General features: G+C 49.1%; 1 protein-coding gene across 1 annotated transcript; it reads right to left on the reverse strand.

The window, feature by feature from the left end:
• Positions 1-10320: 10320 nt before the first annotated feature.
• Positions 10321-16494, reverse strand: LOC137312354 (cardiotrophin-2-like). The gene is made up of 3 exons (XM_067978926.1): positions 16479-16494; positions 13973-14106; positions 10321-10847 (listed from the first exon to the last, which is right to left on the reverse strand). Exons 1-3 carry the CDS (start codon positions 16492-16494, stop codon positions 10395-10397), a joined length of 603 nt encoding a protein of 200 aa, XP_067835027.1. The 3' UTR covers positions 10321-10394.
• Between the last annotated feature and the right edge of the window lie 335 nt (positions 16495-16829).

Below are 16829 nucleotides of genomic sequence, written 5' to 3' on the forward strand. Positions count from 1 at the left end.
TGCACTGACTGGTGTCTCTCAGTCCCCTCTCTCTCAGGGAGATATCTGTACACTGACTGGTATCTCTCAGTCCCCTCTCTCTCAGGGAGATATCTGTACACTGACTGGTGTCTCTCAGTCCCCTCTCTCTCAGGGAGATATCTGTACACTGACTGGTGTCCCTCAGTCCCCTCTCTCTCAGGGAGATATCTGTACACTGACTGGTGTCTCTCAGTCCCCTCTCTCTCAGGGAGATATCTGTACACTGACTGGTGTCTCTCAGTCCCCTCTCTCTCAGCGAGATATCTGTACACTGACTGGTGTCTCTCAGTCCCCTCTCTCTCAGGGAGATATCTGTACACTGACTGGTGTCTCTCAGTCCTATCTCTCGCAGGGAGATATCTGTACACTGACTGGTATCTCTCAGTCCCTCTCTCTCAGTGAGATATCTGTACACTGACTGGTGTCTCTCAGTCCCCTCTCTCTCAGGGAGATATCTGTACACTGACTGGTGTCTCTCAGTCCCATCTCTCGCAGGGAGATATCTGTACACTGACTGGTATCTCTCAGTCCCCTCTCTCTCAGGGAGATATCTGTGCACTGACTGGTGTCTCTCAGCCCCCCCTCTCTCAGGGAGATATCTATACACTGACTGGTGTCTCTCAGTCCCCTCACTCTCAGGGTGATATCTGTACACTGACTGGTGTCTCTCAGTCCCCTCTCTCTCAGGGAGATATCTGTGCACTGACTGGTGTCACTAAGTCCCCTCTCTCTCAGGGAGATATCTGTACACTGACTGGTGTCTCTCAGTCCCCTCTCCCTCAGGGAGATATCTGTACACTGAATGATGTCCCTCAGTCCCCTCTCTCTCAGAGAGATATCTGTACACTGACTGGTGTCTCTCAGTCCCCTCTCCCTCAGGGAGATATCTGTACACTGACTGGTGTCTCTCAGTCCCCCCTCTCTCTCAGGGAGATATCTGTACACTGACTGGTGTCTCAGTCTCCTCTCTCTCAGGGAGATATCTGTACACTGACTGGTATATCTCAGCCCCCTCTCTCTCAGGGAGATATCTGTCCACTGACTGGTGTCTCTCAGTCCCCTCTCTCTCAGGGAGATATCTGTACACTGACTGGTATCTCTCAGTCCCCTCTCTCTCAGGGAGATATCTGTACACTGACTGGTGTCTCTCAGTCCCCTCTCCCTCAGGGAGATATCTGTACACTGACTGGTGTCCCTCAGTCCTCTCTCTCTCAGGGAGATATCTGTACACTGACTGGTGTCTCTCAGTCCCCCCTCTCTCTCAGGGAGATATCTGTACACTGACTGGTGTCTCAGTCTCCTCTCTCTCAGGGAGATATCTGTACACTGACTGGTATATCTCAGCCCCCTCTCTCTCAGGGAGATATCTGTACACTGACTGGTGTCTCTCAGTCCCCTCTTTCTCAGCGAGATATCTGTACACTGACTGGTGTCTCTCAGTCCCCTCTCTCTCAGGGAGATATCTATACACTGACTGGTGTCTCTCAGTCCTATCTCTCGCAGGGAGATATCTGTACACTGACTGGTATCTCTCAGTCCCTCTCTCTCAGGGAGATATCTGTACACTGACTGGTGTCTCTCAGTCCCTCTCTCTCAGGGAAATATCTGTGCACTGACTGGTGTCTCTCAGTCCCCTCTCTCTCAGGGAGACATCTGTACACTGACTGGTATCTCTCAGTCCCCTCTCTCTCAGGGAGATATCTGTACACTGACTGGTGTCTCTCAGTCCCCTCTCTCTCAGGGAGATATCTGTACACTGACTGGTGTCCCTCAGACCCCTCTCTCTCAGGGAGATATCTGTACACTGACAGGTGTCTCTCAGTCCCCTCTCTCACAGGGAGATATCTGTACACTGACTGGTGTCTCTCAGTCCCCTCTCTCTCAGGGAGATATCTGTACACTGACTGGTGTCTCTCAGTCCCCTCTCTCTCAGGGAGATATCTGTACACTGACTGGTGTCTCTCAGTCCCCTCTCTCTCAGGGAGATATCTGTACACTGACTGGTGTCTCTCAGTCCCCTCTCTCTCGGGAAGATATCTGTACACTGACTGGTGTCTCTCAGTCCTCTCTCTCTCAGGGAGATATCTGTACACTGACTGGTGTCTCTCAGTCCCCTCTCTCTCAGGGAGATATCTGTACACTGACTGGTGTCTCTCAGTCCCCTCTCTCTCGGGAAGATATCTGTACACTGACTGGTGTCTCTCAGTCCCCTCACTCTCAGGGTGATATCTGTACACTCACTGGAGTCTCTCATTCCCTCTCTCTCAGGAAGATATCTGTGCACTGACTGGTGTCACTCAGTCCCCTCTCTCTCAGGGAGATATCTGTACACTGACTGGTGTCTCTCAGTCCCCTCTCCCTCAGGGAGATATCTGTACACTGACTCATGTCCCTCAGTCCCCTCTCTCTCAGAGAGATATCTGTACACTGACAGGTGTCTCTCAGTCCCCTCTCCCTCAGGGAGATATCTGTACACTGACTGGTGTCTCTCAGTCCCCCCTCTCTCTCAGGGAGATATCTGTACACTGACTGGTGTCTCAGTCTCCTCTCTCTCAGGGAGATATCTGTACACTGACTGGTATATCTCAGCCCCCTCTCTCTCAGGGAGATATCTGTACACTGACTGGTGTCTCTCAGTCCCCTCTCTCTCAGGGAGATATCTGTACACTGACTGGTATCTCTCAGTCCCCTCTCTCTCAGGGAGATATCTGTACACTGACTGGTGTCTCTCAGTCCCCTCTCCCTCAGGGAGATATCTGTACACTGACTGGTGTCCCTCAGTCCTCTCTCTCTCAGGGAGATATCTGTACACTGACTGGTGTCTCTCAGTCCCCTCTCTCTCAGGGAGATATCTGTACACTGACTGGTGTCTCTCAGTCCCCTCTCTCTCAGCGAGATATCTGTACACTGACTGGTGTCTCTCAGTCCCCTCTCTCTCAGGGAGATATCTGTACACTGACTGGTGTCTCTCAGTCCCATCTCTCGCAGGGAGATATCTGTACACTGACTGGTATCTCTCAGTCCCTCTCTCTCAGGGAGATATCTGTACACTGACTGGTGTCTCTCAGTCCCCTCTCTCTCAGGGAGATATCTGTACACTGACTGGTGTCTCTCAGTCCCCTCTCTCTCAGGGAGATATCTGTACACTGACTGGTGTCTCTCAGTCCCCTCTCTCTCAGGGAGATATCTGTACACTGACTGGTGTCTCTCAGTGCCCTCTCTCTCAGGGAGATATCTGTACACTGACTGGTGTCTCTCAGTCCCCTCTCTCTCAGGGAGATATCTGTACACTGACTGGTGTCTCTCAGTCCCCTCTCTCTCAGTGAGATATCTGTACACTGACTGGTGTCTCTCAGTCCCCTCTCTCTCAGGGAGATATCTGTACACTGACTGGTGTCTCTCAGTCCTATCTCTCGCAGGGAGATATCTGTACACTGACTGGTATCTCTCAGTCCCTCTCTCTCAGGGAGATATCTGTGCACTGACTGGTGTCTCTCAGTCCCCTCTCTCTCAGGGAGATATCTGTACACTGACTGGTATCTCTCAGTCCCCTCTCTCTCAGGGAGATATCTGTACACTGACTGGTGTCTCTCAGTCCCCTCTCTCTCAGGGAGATATCTGTACACTGACTGGTGTCCCTCAGTCCCCTCTCTCTCAGGGAGATATCTGTACACTGACTGGTGTCTCTCAGTCCCCTCTCTCTCAGGGAGATATCTGTACACTGACTGGTGTCTCTCAGTCCCCTCTCTCTCAGCGAGATATCTGTACACTGACTGGTGTCTCTCAGTCCCCTCTCTCTCAGGGAGATATCTGTACACTGACTGGTGTCTCTCAGTCCTATCTCTCGCAGGGAGATATCTGTACACTGACTGGTATCTCTCAGTCCCTCTCTCTCAGTGAGATATCTGTACACTGACTGGTGTCTCTCAGTCCCCTCTCTCTCAGGGAGATATCTGTACACTGACTGGTGTCTCTCAGTCCCATCTCTCGCAGGGAGATATCTGTACACTGACTGGTATCTCTCAGTCCCCTCTCTCTCAGGGAGATATCTGTGCACTGACTGGTGTCTCTCAGCCCCCCCTCTCTCAGGGAGATATCTATACACTGACTGGTGTCTCTCAGTCCCCTCACTCTCAGGGAGATATCTGTGCACTGACTGGTGTCACTCAGTCCCCTCTCTCTCAGGGAGATATCTGTACACTGACTGGTGTCTCTCAGTCCCCTCTCCCTCAGGGAGATATCTGTACACTGAATCATGTCCCTCAGTCCCCTCTCTCTCAGAGAGATATCTGTACACTGACTGGTGTCTCTCAGTCCCCTCTCCCTCAGGGAGATATCTGTACACTGACTGGTGTCTCTCAGTCCCCCCTCTCTCTCAGGGAGATATCTGTACACTGACTGGTGTCTCAGTCTCCTCTCTCTCAGGGAGATATCTGTACACTGACTGGTATATCTCAGCCCCCTCTCTCTCAGGGAGATATCTGTCCACTGACTGGTGACTCTCAGTCCCCTCTCTCTCAGGGAGATATCTGTACACTGACTGGTATCTCTCAGTCCCCTCTCTCTCAGGGAGATATCTGTACACTGACTGGTGTCTCTCAGTCCCCTCTCCCTCAGGGAGATATCTGTACACTGACTGGTGTCCCTCAGTCCTCTCTCTCTCAGGGAGATATCTGTACACTGACTGGTGTCTCTCAGTCCCCCCTCTCTCTCAGGGAGATATCTGTACACTGACTGGTGTCTCAGTCTCCTCTCTCTCAGGGAGATATCTGTACACTGACTGGTATATCTCAGCCCCCTCTCTCTCAGGGAGATATCTGTACACTGACTGGTGTCTCTCAGTCTCCTGTCTCTCAGGGAGATATCTGTACACTGACTGGTGTCTCTCAGTCCCCTCTCTCTCAGGGAGATATCTGTACACTGACTGGTGTCTCTCAGTCCTATCTCTCGCAGGGAGATATCTGTACACTGACTGGTATCTCTCAGTCCCTCTCTCTCAGGGAGATATCTGTACACTGACTGGTGTCTCTCAGTCCCATCTCTCGCAGGGAGATATCTGTACACTGACTGGTATCTCTCAGTCCCCTCTCTCTCAGGGAGATATCTGTGCACTGACTGGTGTCTCTCAGCCCCCCCTCTCTCAGGGAGATATCTGTACACTGACTGGTGTCTCTCAGTCCCCTCACTCTCAGGGTGATATCTGTACACTGACTGGTGTCTCTCAGTCCCCTCTCTCTCAGGGAGATATCTGTGCACTGACTGGTGTCACTCAGTCCCCTCTCTCTCAGGGAGATATCTGTACACTGACTGGTGTCTCTCAGTCCCCTCTCCCTCAGGGAGATATCTGTACACTGAATCATGTCCCTCAGTCCCCTCTCTCTCAGAGAGATATCTGTACACTGACTGGTGTCTCTCAGTCCCCTCTCCCTCAGGGAGATATCTGGACACTGACTGGTGTCTCTCAGTCCTCTCTCTCTCAGGGAGATATCTGTACACTGACTGGTGTCTCAGTCTCCTCTCTCTCAGGGAGATATCTGTACACTGACTGGTATATCTCAGCCCCCTCTCTCTCAGGGAGATATCTGTACACTGACTGGTGTCTCTCAGTCCCCTCTCTCTCAGGGAGATATCTGTACACTGACTGGAATCTCTCATTCCCTCTCTCTCAGGGAGATATCTGTACGCTGACTGGTGTCTCTCAGTCCCCTCTCCCTCAGGGAGATATCAGTACACTGACTGGTGTCTCTCAGTCCCTCTCTCTCAGGGAGATATCTGTACACTGACTGATATCCCTCAGTCCCCTCTCTCTCAGGGAGATATCTGTACACTGACACGTGTCTCTCAGTCCCCTCTCGCTCAGGGAGATATCTGTACACTGACTGATGTCCCCAGTCCCCTCTCTCTCAGGGAGATATCTGTACACTGACTGGTGTCTCTCAGTCCCCTCTCCCTCAGGGAGATATCTGTACACTGACTGGTGTCTCTCAGTCCCCTCTCCCTCAGGGAGATATCTGTACACTGACTGGTGTCCCTCAGTCCCCCCTCTCTCTCAGGGAGATATCTGTACACTGACTGGTGTCCCTCAGTCCCCCCTCTCTCTCAGGGAGATATCTGTACACTGACTGGTGTCTCTCAGTCCCCTCTCTCTCAGGGACACATCTGTACACTGAATGGTGTCGATTAGTCCCCTCTCTCTCAGGAGATATCTGTACACTGACTGGTGTCTCTCAGTCCCCTCTCTCTCAGGGAGATATCTGTACACTTACCGGTGACTCTCAGTCCCCTCTCTGTCAGGGAGATATCTGTACACTGACTGGTGTCTCTCAGGGAGATGTCTGTACACGGACTGGTGTCTCTCAGTCCCCTCTCTCAGGGAGATATCTGTACACTGACTGGTGTCTCTTATTCCCCTCTAAGTTGGGGAGATATATGTACACTGACTGGAGTCTCTCATTCCCTCTCTCTCAGGGAGATATCTGTACACTGACTGGTGTCTCTCAGTCCCCTCTCCCTCAGGGAGATATCTGTACACTGACTGATATCCCTCAGTCCCCTCTCTCTCAGGGAGATATCTGTACACTGACTGGTGTCTCTCAGTCCCCTCTCCCTCAGGGAGATATCTGTGCACTGACTGATGTCCCTCAGTCCTCTCTCTCTCAGCGAGATATCTGTACACTGACTGATATCCCTCAGTCCCCTCTCTCTCAGGGAGATATCTGTACACTGACTGGTGTCTCTCAGTCCCCTCTCCCTCAGGGAGATATCTGTACACTGACTGATGTCCCTCAGTCCCCTCTCTCTCAGGGAGATATCTGTACACTGATTGGTGTCCCTCAGTCCCCTCCCTCTCAGGGAGATATCTGTACACTGACTGGTGTCCCTCAGTCCCCTCCCTCTCAGGGAGATATCTGTACACTGACTGGTGTCTCTCAGTCCCCTCCCTCTCAGGGAGATATCTGTGCACTGACTGGTGTCTCTCAGTCCCCTCTCTCTCAGAGAGATATCTGTAAACTGACTGGTGTCTCTCAGTCCCCTCTCCCTCAGGGAGATATCTGTACACTGACTGGTGTCTCTCAGTCCCCTCTCCCTCAGGGAGATATCTGTACACTGACTGGTGTCTCTCAGTCCCCTCTCTCTCAGGGAGATATCTTTACACTGACTGGTGTCTCTCAGTCCCCTCTCCCTCAGGGAGATATCTGTACACTGACTGGTGTCTCTCAGTCCCCTCTCTCTCAGGGAGATATCTGTACACTGACTGGTGTCTCTCAGTCCCCTCTCCCTCAGGGAGATATCTGTGCACTGACTGGTGTCTCTCAGTCCCCTCTCTCTCAGGGAGATATCTGTACACTGACTGGTGTCTCTCAGTCCCCTCTCTCTCAGGGAGATATCTGTACACTGACTGGTGTCTCTCAGTCCGCTCTCTCTCAGGGAGATATCTGTACACTGACTGGTGTCTCTCAGTCCCCTCTCTCTCAGGGAGATATCTGTACACTGACTGGTGTCTCTCAGTCCCCTCTCCCTCAGGGAGATATCTGTACACTGACTGGTGTCTCTCAGTCCCCTCCCTCTCAGGGAGATATCTGTACACTGACTGGTGTCTCTCAGTCCCCTCTCTCTCAGGGAGATATCTGTACACTGACTGGTGTCTCTCAGTCCCCTCTCCCTCGGGGAGATATCTGTACACTGACTGGTGTCTCTCAGTCCCCTCTCTCTCAGTGAGATATCTGTACACTGACTGGTGTCTCTCAGTCCCCTCTCTCTCAGGGAGATATCTGTGCACTGACTGGTGCCTCTCAGTCCCCTCTCTCTCTCAGGGAGATATCTGTACACTGACTGGTGTCTCTCAGTCCCCTCTCTCTCAGGGAGATATCTGTACACTGACTGGTGTCTCTCAGTCCCCGCTCTCACTCAGGGAGATATCTGTACACTGACTGGTGTCCCTCAGTCCCCTCTCTCAGCGACTGGTTCCAGCCCATGACGTCCGCATATTTGCCAGGTGAAGCAATAATATTCGTGCCAGGATTTATTGTGTTTGGCCAATTGCCCCATAGTCACGCTGAGCTCGCTCGGTGTGTGTGTGCGTGTGTGTTTGTGTGTGTGTGTACAGATGTGCACACACCTATGATCGTGTCAGACTCAAAGCACAGACCAGTGCAACGGATCCAGGCATGAGACAAACCATTTATTCATCATACATTGATGCTGGCGGTCTTTTGAATCTGTCGATGCAACACTCAATCGACAGCTTCCACTTTTAAATTGAAGGACAGCAGAAGTAAATTGATAATAAATTATGTGGTACAAACGTCAAGAATATTTCTGAACATTTCTTAAAACCTCGATGGAAAATTCTTCATATATCCAATAACTTATTCAAAAAAGTTATAAAATAGATCTATTTACATATCACAAATATATTCTTTGCTTTTTAAATATATTAAACTTTTACCTCTCTGCATTTCCAGTGCCAATCCCTATGTCAACATTTATACTGGGAATTTCCTATGTCATCGTGTCACGCTGGTACAGGTCACTGCAGCGCCACCAGTGGTGGGAAGGTGTAATTACACCGTGACCTGTTTACATAGGCGAGTCCCATTGTTAATGTGGACCTGGGGGATTTGTCGCTGTAATATTTATAAAAATAAGGCAAGGTCGTAGGGCTTTAGAGTGAGGAGTGCATTAAATCAGTGTGTGTCCCGTTAATCCCCCTACCGGCATTCGCTACACCCTGTTACCGCCCTTTTTATTTGGATTAATTGACCTCAGGATGTGGCCCCTCCCCCATGTTTATCGCCCGACCCCCTGGTTGACCTTTCGCGGCCATTTTGTTCCTGCCCACCCGCTTCCCCCCCAACCTGTTGGCGGCCCACAAATTTACTGAGATCCAATGGTCGTGGGAGGGAGGGAGAAAAACGGGAGCAGTCCTTTCCTGACATCGAGCCGGATCGATCCGTAGGTCACCAAAGATCCCTTGCAGCGCACACACGTTCTCTCCTCAAGCCCTACTTCCTGTTCTAAATTCCTATGTCAACCGTCACGGTGTAGTGCAAATTCTGGCCACTAGGTGGCGCAGTGGAGCTAGTCTCCAAAGTCTCGATTCTTCATTGGTATCTCATATACATATATCTCTCTCTATATCTACACATATATTAAACAAAACTTAAATTAATATCTTCAATACATTCGTCAATATAAATTACGATATCGTACCTCGGCTAAAGGTTTCAAAGTCTTCTTCAGTTCTTCCCGCATGTCGAACTGGGTAGCGTCCCTTTCAAAGTTTCTTCACCCAAAGAAAACTGGGCCAATAGCAGATAAGAGGATCAACTTGATTCCGAGAGTCAGGAGCCAATGGGAACTGTCACTTGCAAGATCCAAGCTGGCGCAGGGCTGTCACAGCACCATTGGTGTGTTGGATAGGCTGTCGAAAAAGAGTCCAGACGGAAGGAACGTAACTCTCCTCCTTCCGTTAGTCCTAAGAATTGTAGGTGGAGGACGGGAGAGGTATGTGTGTCTCAGCGTCTAACCCGTGCTGTAGCTGCCCTGGGAGTGTTTGATGGGACAGTGTAGACGGAGCTTTACTCTGTATCTAACCCTGTATCTGCCCTGGGAGTGTTTGACGGGACAGTGTAGAGGGAGCTTTACTCTGTATCTAACCCTGTACCTGTCCTGGGAGTGTTTGACGGGACAGTGTAGAGGGAGCTTTACTCTGTATCTAACCCTGTACCTGCCCTGGGAGTGTTTGACGGGACAGTGTAGAGGGAGCTTTACTCTGTATCTAACCCTGTACCTGCCCTGGGAGTGTTTGATGGGACAGTGTAGAGGGAGCTTTACTCTGTATCTAACCCTGTACCTGCCCTGGGAGTGTTTGATGGGACAGTGTAGAGGGAGCTTTACTCTGTATCTAACCCTGTACCTGCCCTGGGAGTGTCTGACGGGGCAGTGTAGAGGGAGCTTTACTCTGTATCTAACCCTGTACCTGCCCTGGGAGTGTTTGATGGGACAGTGCAGAGGGAGCTTTACTCTGTATCTAACCCTGTACCTGCCCTGGGAGTGTTTGATGGGACAGTGTAGAGGGAGCTTTACTCTGTATCTAACCCTGTACCTGACCCTGGGAGTGTTTGATGGGACAGTGTAGAGGGAGCTTTACTCTGTATCTAACCCTGTACCTGCCCTGGGAGTGTTTGATGGGACAGTGTAGAGGGAGCTTTACTCTGTATCTAACCCTGTACCTGCCCTGGGAGTGTTTGAGCCCGTAATCCAAAAAAGAGTGAAAAGTGAACAGTTAAGTGTTTCGACAAAGTAGAATGGGGAGAACCTGTCTCTTGCTTGGAGCTGGAAGGCGTTTGCAAGGCGTATCAAGTGGGGAATTAGCGGCTGAGTATCATCATGTCTCTCTCCGTCCTCTTGATCCAGTCCACGTACTCCCTGCAGATCACGTAACCCCTGACCTTCCTCTCGAAGTTCGTGGGGTCGTAGGATTCGGAGGTCATTGGGTCGTGGACCTCCGGCTTCTGGTGACCCATGGCGGCGAGGATGGAGCCCAGGTTGGACACTAGGCCCTCCGTCTGGGCCCTGACGGAGACCAGCTGCTCCTGCAGGCGGCCGGGCCCGAGGCTGGGGCCTAGGGCCTGCTGGTCGTCCAGCACCAGTTGGAGGAACGCCAGGTAGAGGGTGTAGGCCCGGTAGTTGGAGGCCAGGCGGGCCTCGTCGCTGAAGTGCCTCCAGACGGCGTAACTGATTTTGGCCACCGGCAAGCCCTCCAGTTGCAGCTCGGGCATCGCGAAGTCGGGGTCCGAGAACGGGCTTCCCAGCTGCTCGAGCTGCAAGAACAAGAGACGGCCCTCGTTAGCAGGAGAACCTTCCGGAGAACCCTCGGGACCCCATTTCAAATAGCAATCAATAACCTTGGTTGGACCACACTCGGAGCACTGTGCACAGTTCTGGTCTCCATATACCTTGGTTAGACCACACTTGGAGCACTGTGCACAGTTCTGGTCTCCGTATACCTTGGTTAGACCACACTTGGAGCACTGTGCACAGTTCTGGTCTCCATATACCTTGGTTAGACCACACTTGGAGTACTGTGCACAGTTCTGTTCTCCATATACCTTGATTAGACCACACTTGGAGTACTGTGCACAGTTCTGGACTCCATATACCTTAGTTAGACCACACTTGGAGCACTGTGCACAGTTCTGGACTCCATATACCTTGGTTAGACCACACTTGGAGCAATGTGCACAGTTCTGGACTCCATATACCTTGGTTAAACCACACTTGGAGCACTGTGCACAATTCTGGTCTCTATTATAAAAAGGATATAGGGGCACTGGAGAAGGTGCAACAAAGATTTCCTAGGATGATACCAGAACTGAAAGATTTATAAACTGTCAGAAAAGATTGAACAGGCTGGGGGTCTTTTCTCCAGAAAAGAGAAGACTGAGGGGTGACCTGATCGAGGTCTTTAAGATTATGAAAGGGTTCGATAGGGTAGACGGAGAGAAGATGTTTCCACTTGTGGGGGAGACCAGAACTCGGGGGCCATAAATATAAGATAGTCACTAATAAATCCAATAGGGGAATTCAGGAGAAACTTCTTTCCCCAGAGAGTGGTGAGAATGTGGAACTCGCTCCCACAAGGAGTAGTTGAGGTGAATAGTGTAGATGGATTTAAGGGGAAGCTGGATAAACACATGAGGGAGAGAGGAATAGAAGGAGATGGTGAGAGGGTGAGATGGAGTAGGGAGGGAGGAGGCCCGTGTGGAGCATAAACACCGGGATAGACCAGTGGGGCCGAATGGCCTGTTTCTGTGCTGTAAATTCTCCAGTTGTGGCTCCTCCCAGCAGCTGAACTCCCCCTCCAGAAAAATCGAGTGTTTGAGAACCAGATGCCTTCGAGGAAATCAACTCTGGCAATGTTTCCAGGCCCTATTTTTTTATTATTCGTTCATGGGATGTGGGCGTCGCTGGCGAGGCCGGCATTTATTGCCCATCCCTAAATGCCCTTGAGAAGGTGGTGGTGAGCCGCCTTCTTGAACCGCTGCAGTCCGTGTGGTGAAGGTTCTCCCACAGTGCTGTTAGGAAGGGAGTTCCAGGATTTGGACCCAGCGACGATGAAGGAACGGCCGATATATTTCCAAGTCGGGATGGTGTGTGACTCGGAGGGGAACGTGCAGGTGGTGGTGTTCCCATGTGCCTGCTGCCCTTGTCCTTCTAGGTGGTAGAGGTCGCGGGTTTGGGAGGTGCTGTCGAAGAAGCCTTGGCGAGTTGCTGCAGTGCATCCTGTGGATGGTCCACACTGCAGCCACGGTGCGCCGGTGGTGAAGGGAGTGAATGTTTCGGGTGGTGAATGGGGTGCCAATCAAGCGGGCTGCTTTGTCCTGGATGGTGTCGAGCTTCTTGAGTGTTGTTGGAGCTGCACTCATCCAGGCAAGTGGAGAGTATTCCATCACACTCCTGACTTGTGCCTTGTAGATGGCGGAAAGGCTTTGGGGAGTCAGGAGGTGAGTCACTCGCCGCAGAATACCCAGCCTCTGACCTGCTCTTGTAGCCACAGTATTGTGGCTGGTCCAGTTAAGTTTCTGCCCAGGCTTTGTGATCTCGTCACACGTGACTGCCCGTTTCGGAGGCCCGTTGAGACATGTGCGGAGGAGCTGCAGTTTAAGGTCTCGGGCTGGACAAGCCGACCCACATTCGGACACACTGAGGCAATCGCCCGGTGTGGGCACAGTTTGTCCCCTGGTTCCCTCACGCCAACGCACCTGACACATAGCAGGAAATACCCAGGCTGCATCTCGGGCCCAGTGCTGATTTGAGATACATTAGTGACCTGGACTTGGGCGTAATCTCAAAGTTTGCAGGCGGGACGAAACTCGGAATTGTGGTGAGCAGCGAGGAGGACAGTAAGAGACTCCAGGAGGGCAGAGACAGGCTGGCGGAACGGGCGGACACGGGGCAGATTAAATTTAACGCAGAGACGTGTGACGTGATACATCTCGGTCGGAAGAACGAGGAGAGGCAATAGGAACTAAATGGGACAATTTTAAAGGGGGTGCAGGAACAGAGAGACCTGGGGGTGCGTGTACACCAATCTTTGGCGGTGGCAGGACAGGTTGAGAAGGCTGTTAAAGCATACGGAGATCCTGGACTTTATTAATAGAGGCACAAAAGCAAGGGAGTCGTGCTAAACCCTTTAAAAAACACTGGTTGGGCCTCAGCTGGAGAATTGTGTCCAATTCTGGGCACCACACTTTCGGAAGGATCTCCAGGCCTTCGAGAGGGTGCGGAGGAGATTTACCAGAATGGTTCCGGGGGACGAGGGGACCTCAGTTCATGTGGATAGACGGGAGAATCTGGGGTGGTTCTCCTCAGAGCGGAGAAGGGTTGAGGGGGAGATTTAATCGAGGGGTTCAAAATCGCGAGGGGGTTTCGAGCGAGTAAATGAGGAGAAACTGTTTCCAGTGGGCAGGAGGGTCGGGGACCAGAGGACGCAGATTGAAGATAATCGGGGAAAGAGACAGAGGAAGCGGGGGGGGAGATGAGGAGAATGTTTTTTTACGCAGCGAGTTGTGACGATCTGGAATTCGCTGCCTGAAAGGGAGCAGATTCAATAATAACTTTCAAAAGGGGGAATTGGGTCAATATTTGAAGGGGGGGTCAGTTTACAGGGCTACGGGGAATGAACAGGGGAATGGGGCTAACGGTGGGCTGACCGGCCTCCTCCCGACCTGTACCGACGAGTGGCTGATCTGGGCTTCGACGCCCCCCGTGGCCAAATAGCCGGACGGAACCCGGCTGCGGAGGCGCGCCGGCGGGCGGCTGAGGGTAAGCCCAGCCCGCGAAACCCAGTTCGCACCCGCTCCCTCCCTCCCTGACCCCCACTCCACCCCTCACATCCCCCCGCCCAGCAAATCGCCGCGCGACCACCATGGACGAACATACTCACGTAGGTAGTGAGGAGAGGTCGGGCCTTAGCTCGCAGCAAGCTCAAGAGGCCTTGGGTTTGTTTGATCATGGTCGACACGGCAATGGGGGCGCCAGTAGAATGTGCCGGAAGGAAAGCCAGCAAGCAGAGGAGGCCTTGGGGGTGAGGGAGAGAGAAAGGACGAAAAAGTTAGACCCTCGACCCATCACTGCTCCTCACACTCCATCGAGCCCCGCAGCGCAGCAGAAGGCTGTTCGGCCCATCGTGCCTGTGCTGGCTCGCTGAAGGAGCGATCCCGATTTGCCCCGGTCCCCTCTGCCCTCTCCCCGTCGCCCGGCCGACTTTTCGATTGAAAGCAGGAAGGCTCGCACTTCCACATCCCGCTCAGGGTGTCCCAAAGCGTTCCTCGGCCAATCGTTACAGTTGTTTACAGAAGTGCGGTCGTAATGCAGGGATACGCAGCAGCCAATTTGGGCACAGCAAGATCCCACAATCCTGGCCGACACTCCCCACTTGCCAGTACTGAGGGAGCGCCGCACTGTCGGAGGGTCAGTACTGATGGAGCGCTACACTGTCGGAGGGTCAGTACTGAGGGAGCGCCGCACTGTCGGAGGGTCAGAACCGAGGGAGTGCTGCACTGTCGGAGGTGCCGTCTTTCGGATGAGACGTTAAACCGAGGGCCCCTTCTGCCCTCTCAGGTGGATGTAAAAGATCCCCACGGCCACTACTGGAAGAAGAGCAGGGGGGAGTTCTCCCCGGTGTCCTGGGGCCGATATTTATCCCTCAACCAACATCACTAAAAAACAGATGATCCGGGTCATTCTCACATTGCTGTTTGTGGGATCTTGCTGTGCGCAAATTGTCTGCTGCGCTTCCCACATTACAACAGTGACCACACTTCAAAAAAAGTCCCTCATTGGAGTGAGTTCTTTAATTAATTAATTAATTCATATTCTTTGATTAATTAATTAATTCATTAATTCACTAATTCATTCATTAATTCATTCATTAATTCATTCACTAATTCATTAATTAATTAATCAATTAATATTATTTGATTAATTAATTCATTCATTAATTCACTGATTCATTAATTAATTTGTTCACAAATTCATTCATTCATTGATTCATTCATTAATTCACTAATTCATTCATTAATTCATTCATTAATTCACTAATTCATTCATTAATTCACTAATTCATTAATCAATTCATTCACTAAATCATTCACTAATTCATTAATTCATTCAGTAATTCACTAATTCGTTAATTAATTAATTCATTAATTCACTAACTCGTTAATTAATTCATTCATTAATTCATTCACTAATTATTCATTCATTCTTAGTCTTTCATTCATTAATTCATAATTCATTCTTTCTTTCCTTCATTAATTCACTAATTAATTAATTAATTCATTCATTAATTCACTAATTCATTCATTAATTCACTCATTAATTCACTAATTCATTAATCAATTCATTCACTAAATCATTCACTAATTCATTAATTCATTCAGTAATTCACTAATTCGTTAATTAATTAATTCGTTAATTCACTAACTCATTAATTAATTCATTCATTAATTCATTCACTAATTCATTAATTCATTCTTAGTCTTTCATTCATTAATTCATAATTCATTCTTTCTTTCATTCATTAATTCACTAATTAATTAATTAATTCATTCATTAATTCACTAATTCATTCATTAATTAATTCACTAAATCATTCACTAATTCATTAATTCATTCTTAGTCTTTCACTCATTAATTCTTTCATTCATTCATTCTTTCATTCATTAATTCTTTCATTCATTCATTCTTTCATTCATTCATTAAATCTTTCATTCATTCATTCTTTCATTCATTCATTAAATCTTTCATTCATTCATTCTTTCATTCATTCATTCATTCTTTCATTCATTCATTAAATCTTTCATTCATTAATTCTTTCATTAATTAATTCATTCATTCATTCATTCATTAATTCTTTCATTCATTCATTCTTTCATTCATTCATTAAATCTTTCATTCATTCATTCTTTAATTCATTAATTCTTTCATTCATTCTTTCATTCATTCATTAATTCTTTCATTCATTCATTCTTTCATTCATTCATTAAATCTTTCATTAAATCTTTCATTCATTCTTTTATTCATTCTTTCATTCATTAAATCTTTCCTTCATTCATTCATTCATTAAATCTTTCATTCATTCATTCTTTCATTCATTCATTCATTAAATCTTTCATTCATTCATTCTTTCATTCATTCATTCATTAAATCTTTCATTCATTCATTCTTTCATTCATTCATTCATTAAATCTTTCATTCATTCATTCTTTCATTCTTTCATTCATTCTTTCATTCATTCATTCATTCTTTCATTCATTCATTCATAGTCTTTCATCCTCTCCCTCCCTCTCCTTCCCTCCTTTGACAAACTCTCTCCGCTGACCCACATCACCGACAATTATTAAAGCGAGGAGACATCGGAACAGTCTGCAATCGATGGCCGTCCTTACCTCTCACATGAAACATTGGGTTAAGTTGGTGTACAGCTTGCTCCTTGCCTGGACAGTTAACTCTAGACTGAGTCTGCTCTGATTGTGTGCCATCCCTTGCCTTTTAAATAACTCCCAAAAGGCAGAAAATGACAATTAAAAAATTCCCCAAACCGCCCCCCACTTTTCTGCATTCTTTGACAGCAGGATATTTATATATATATATATTGTCTGCCTCTGTCATGTGTGTGTGAAATCGCAGTTCTCAGTACTGACTACACCTGGAAGTTTGTTTCCATTAATTACTCATCGTCTCCACGCCTTGCCAAAAATTACTCAGCGTTTTCTTTTTGTTTTGCTTTATTGATTATA

Source organism: Heptranchias perlo, unplaced genomic scaffold, assembly GCF_035084215.1.
Source record: "Heptranchias perlo isolate sHepPer1 unplaced genomic scaffold, sHepPer1.hap1 HAP1_SCAFFOLD_426, whole genome shotgun sequence".
In the NCBI taxonomy this organism is placed as follows: Eukaryota; Metazoa; Chordata; class Chondrichthyes; order Hexanchiformes; family Hexanchidae; genus Heptranchias; species Heptranchias perlo.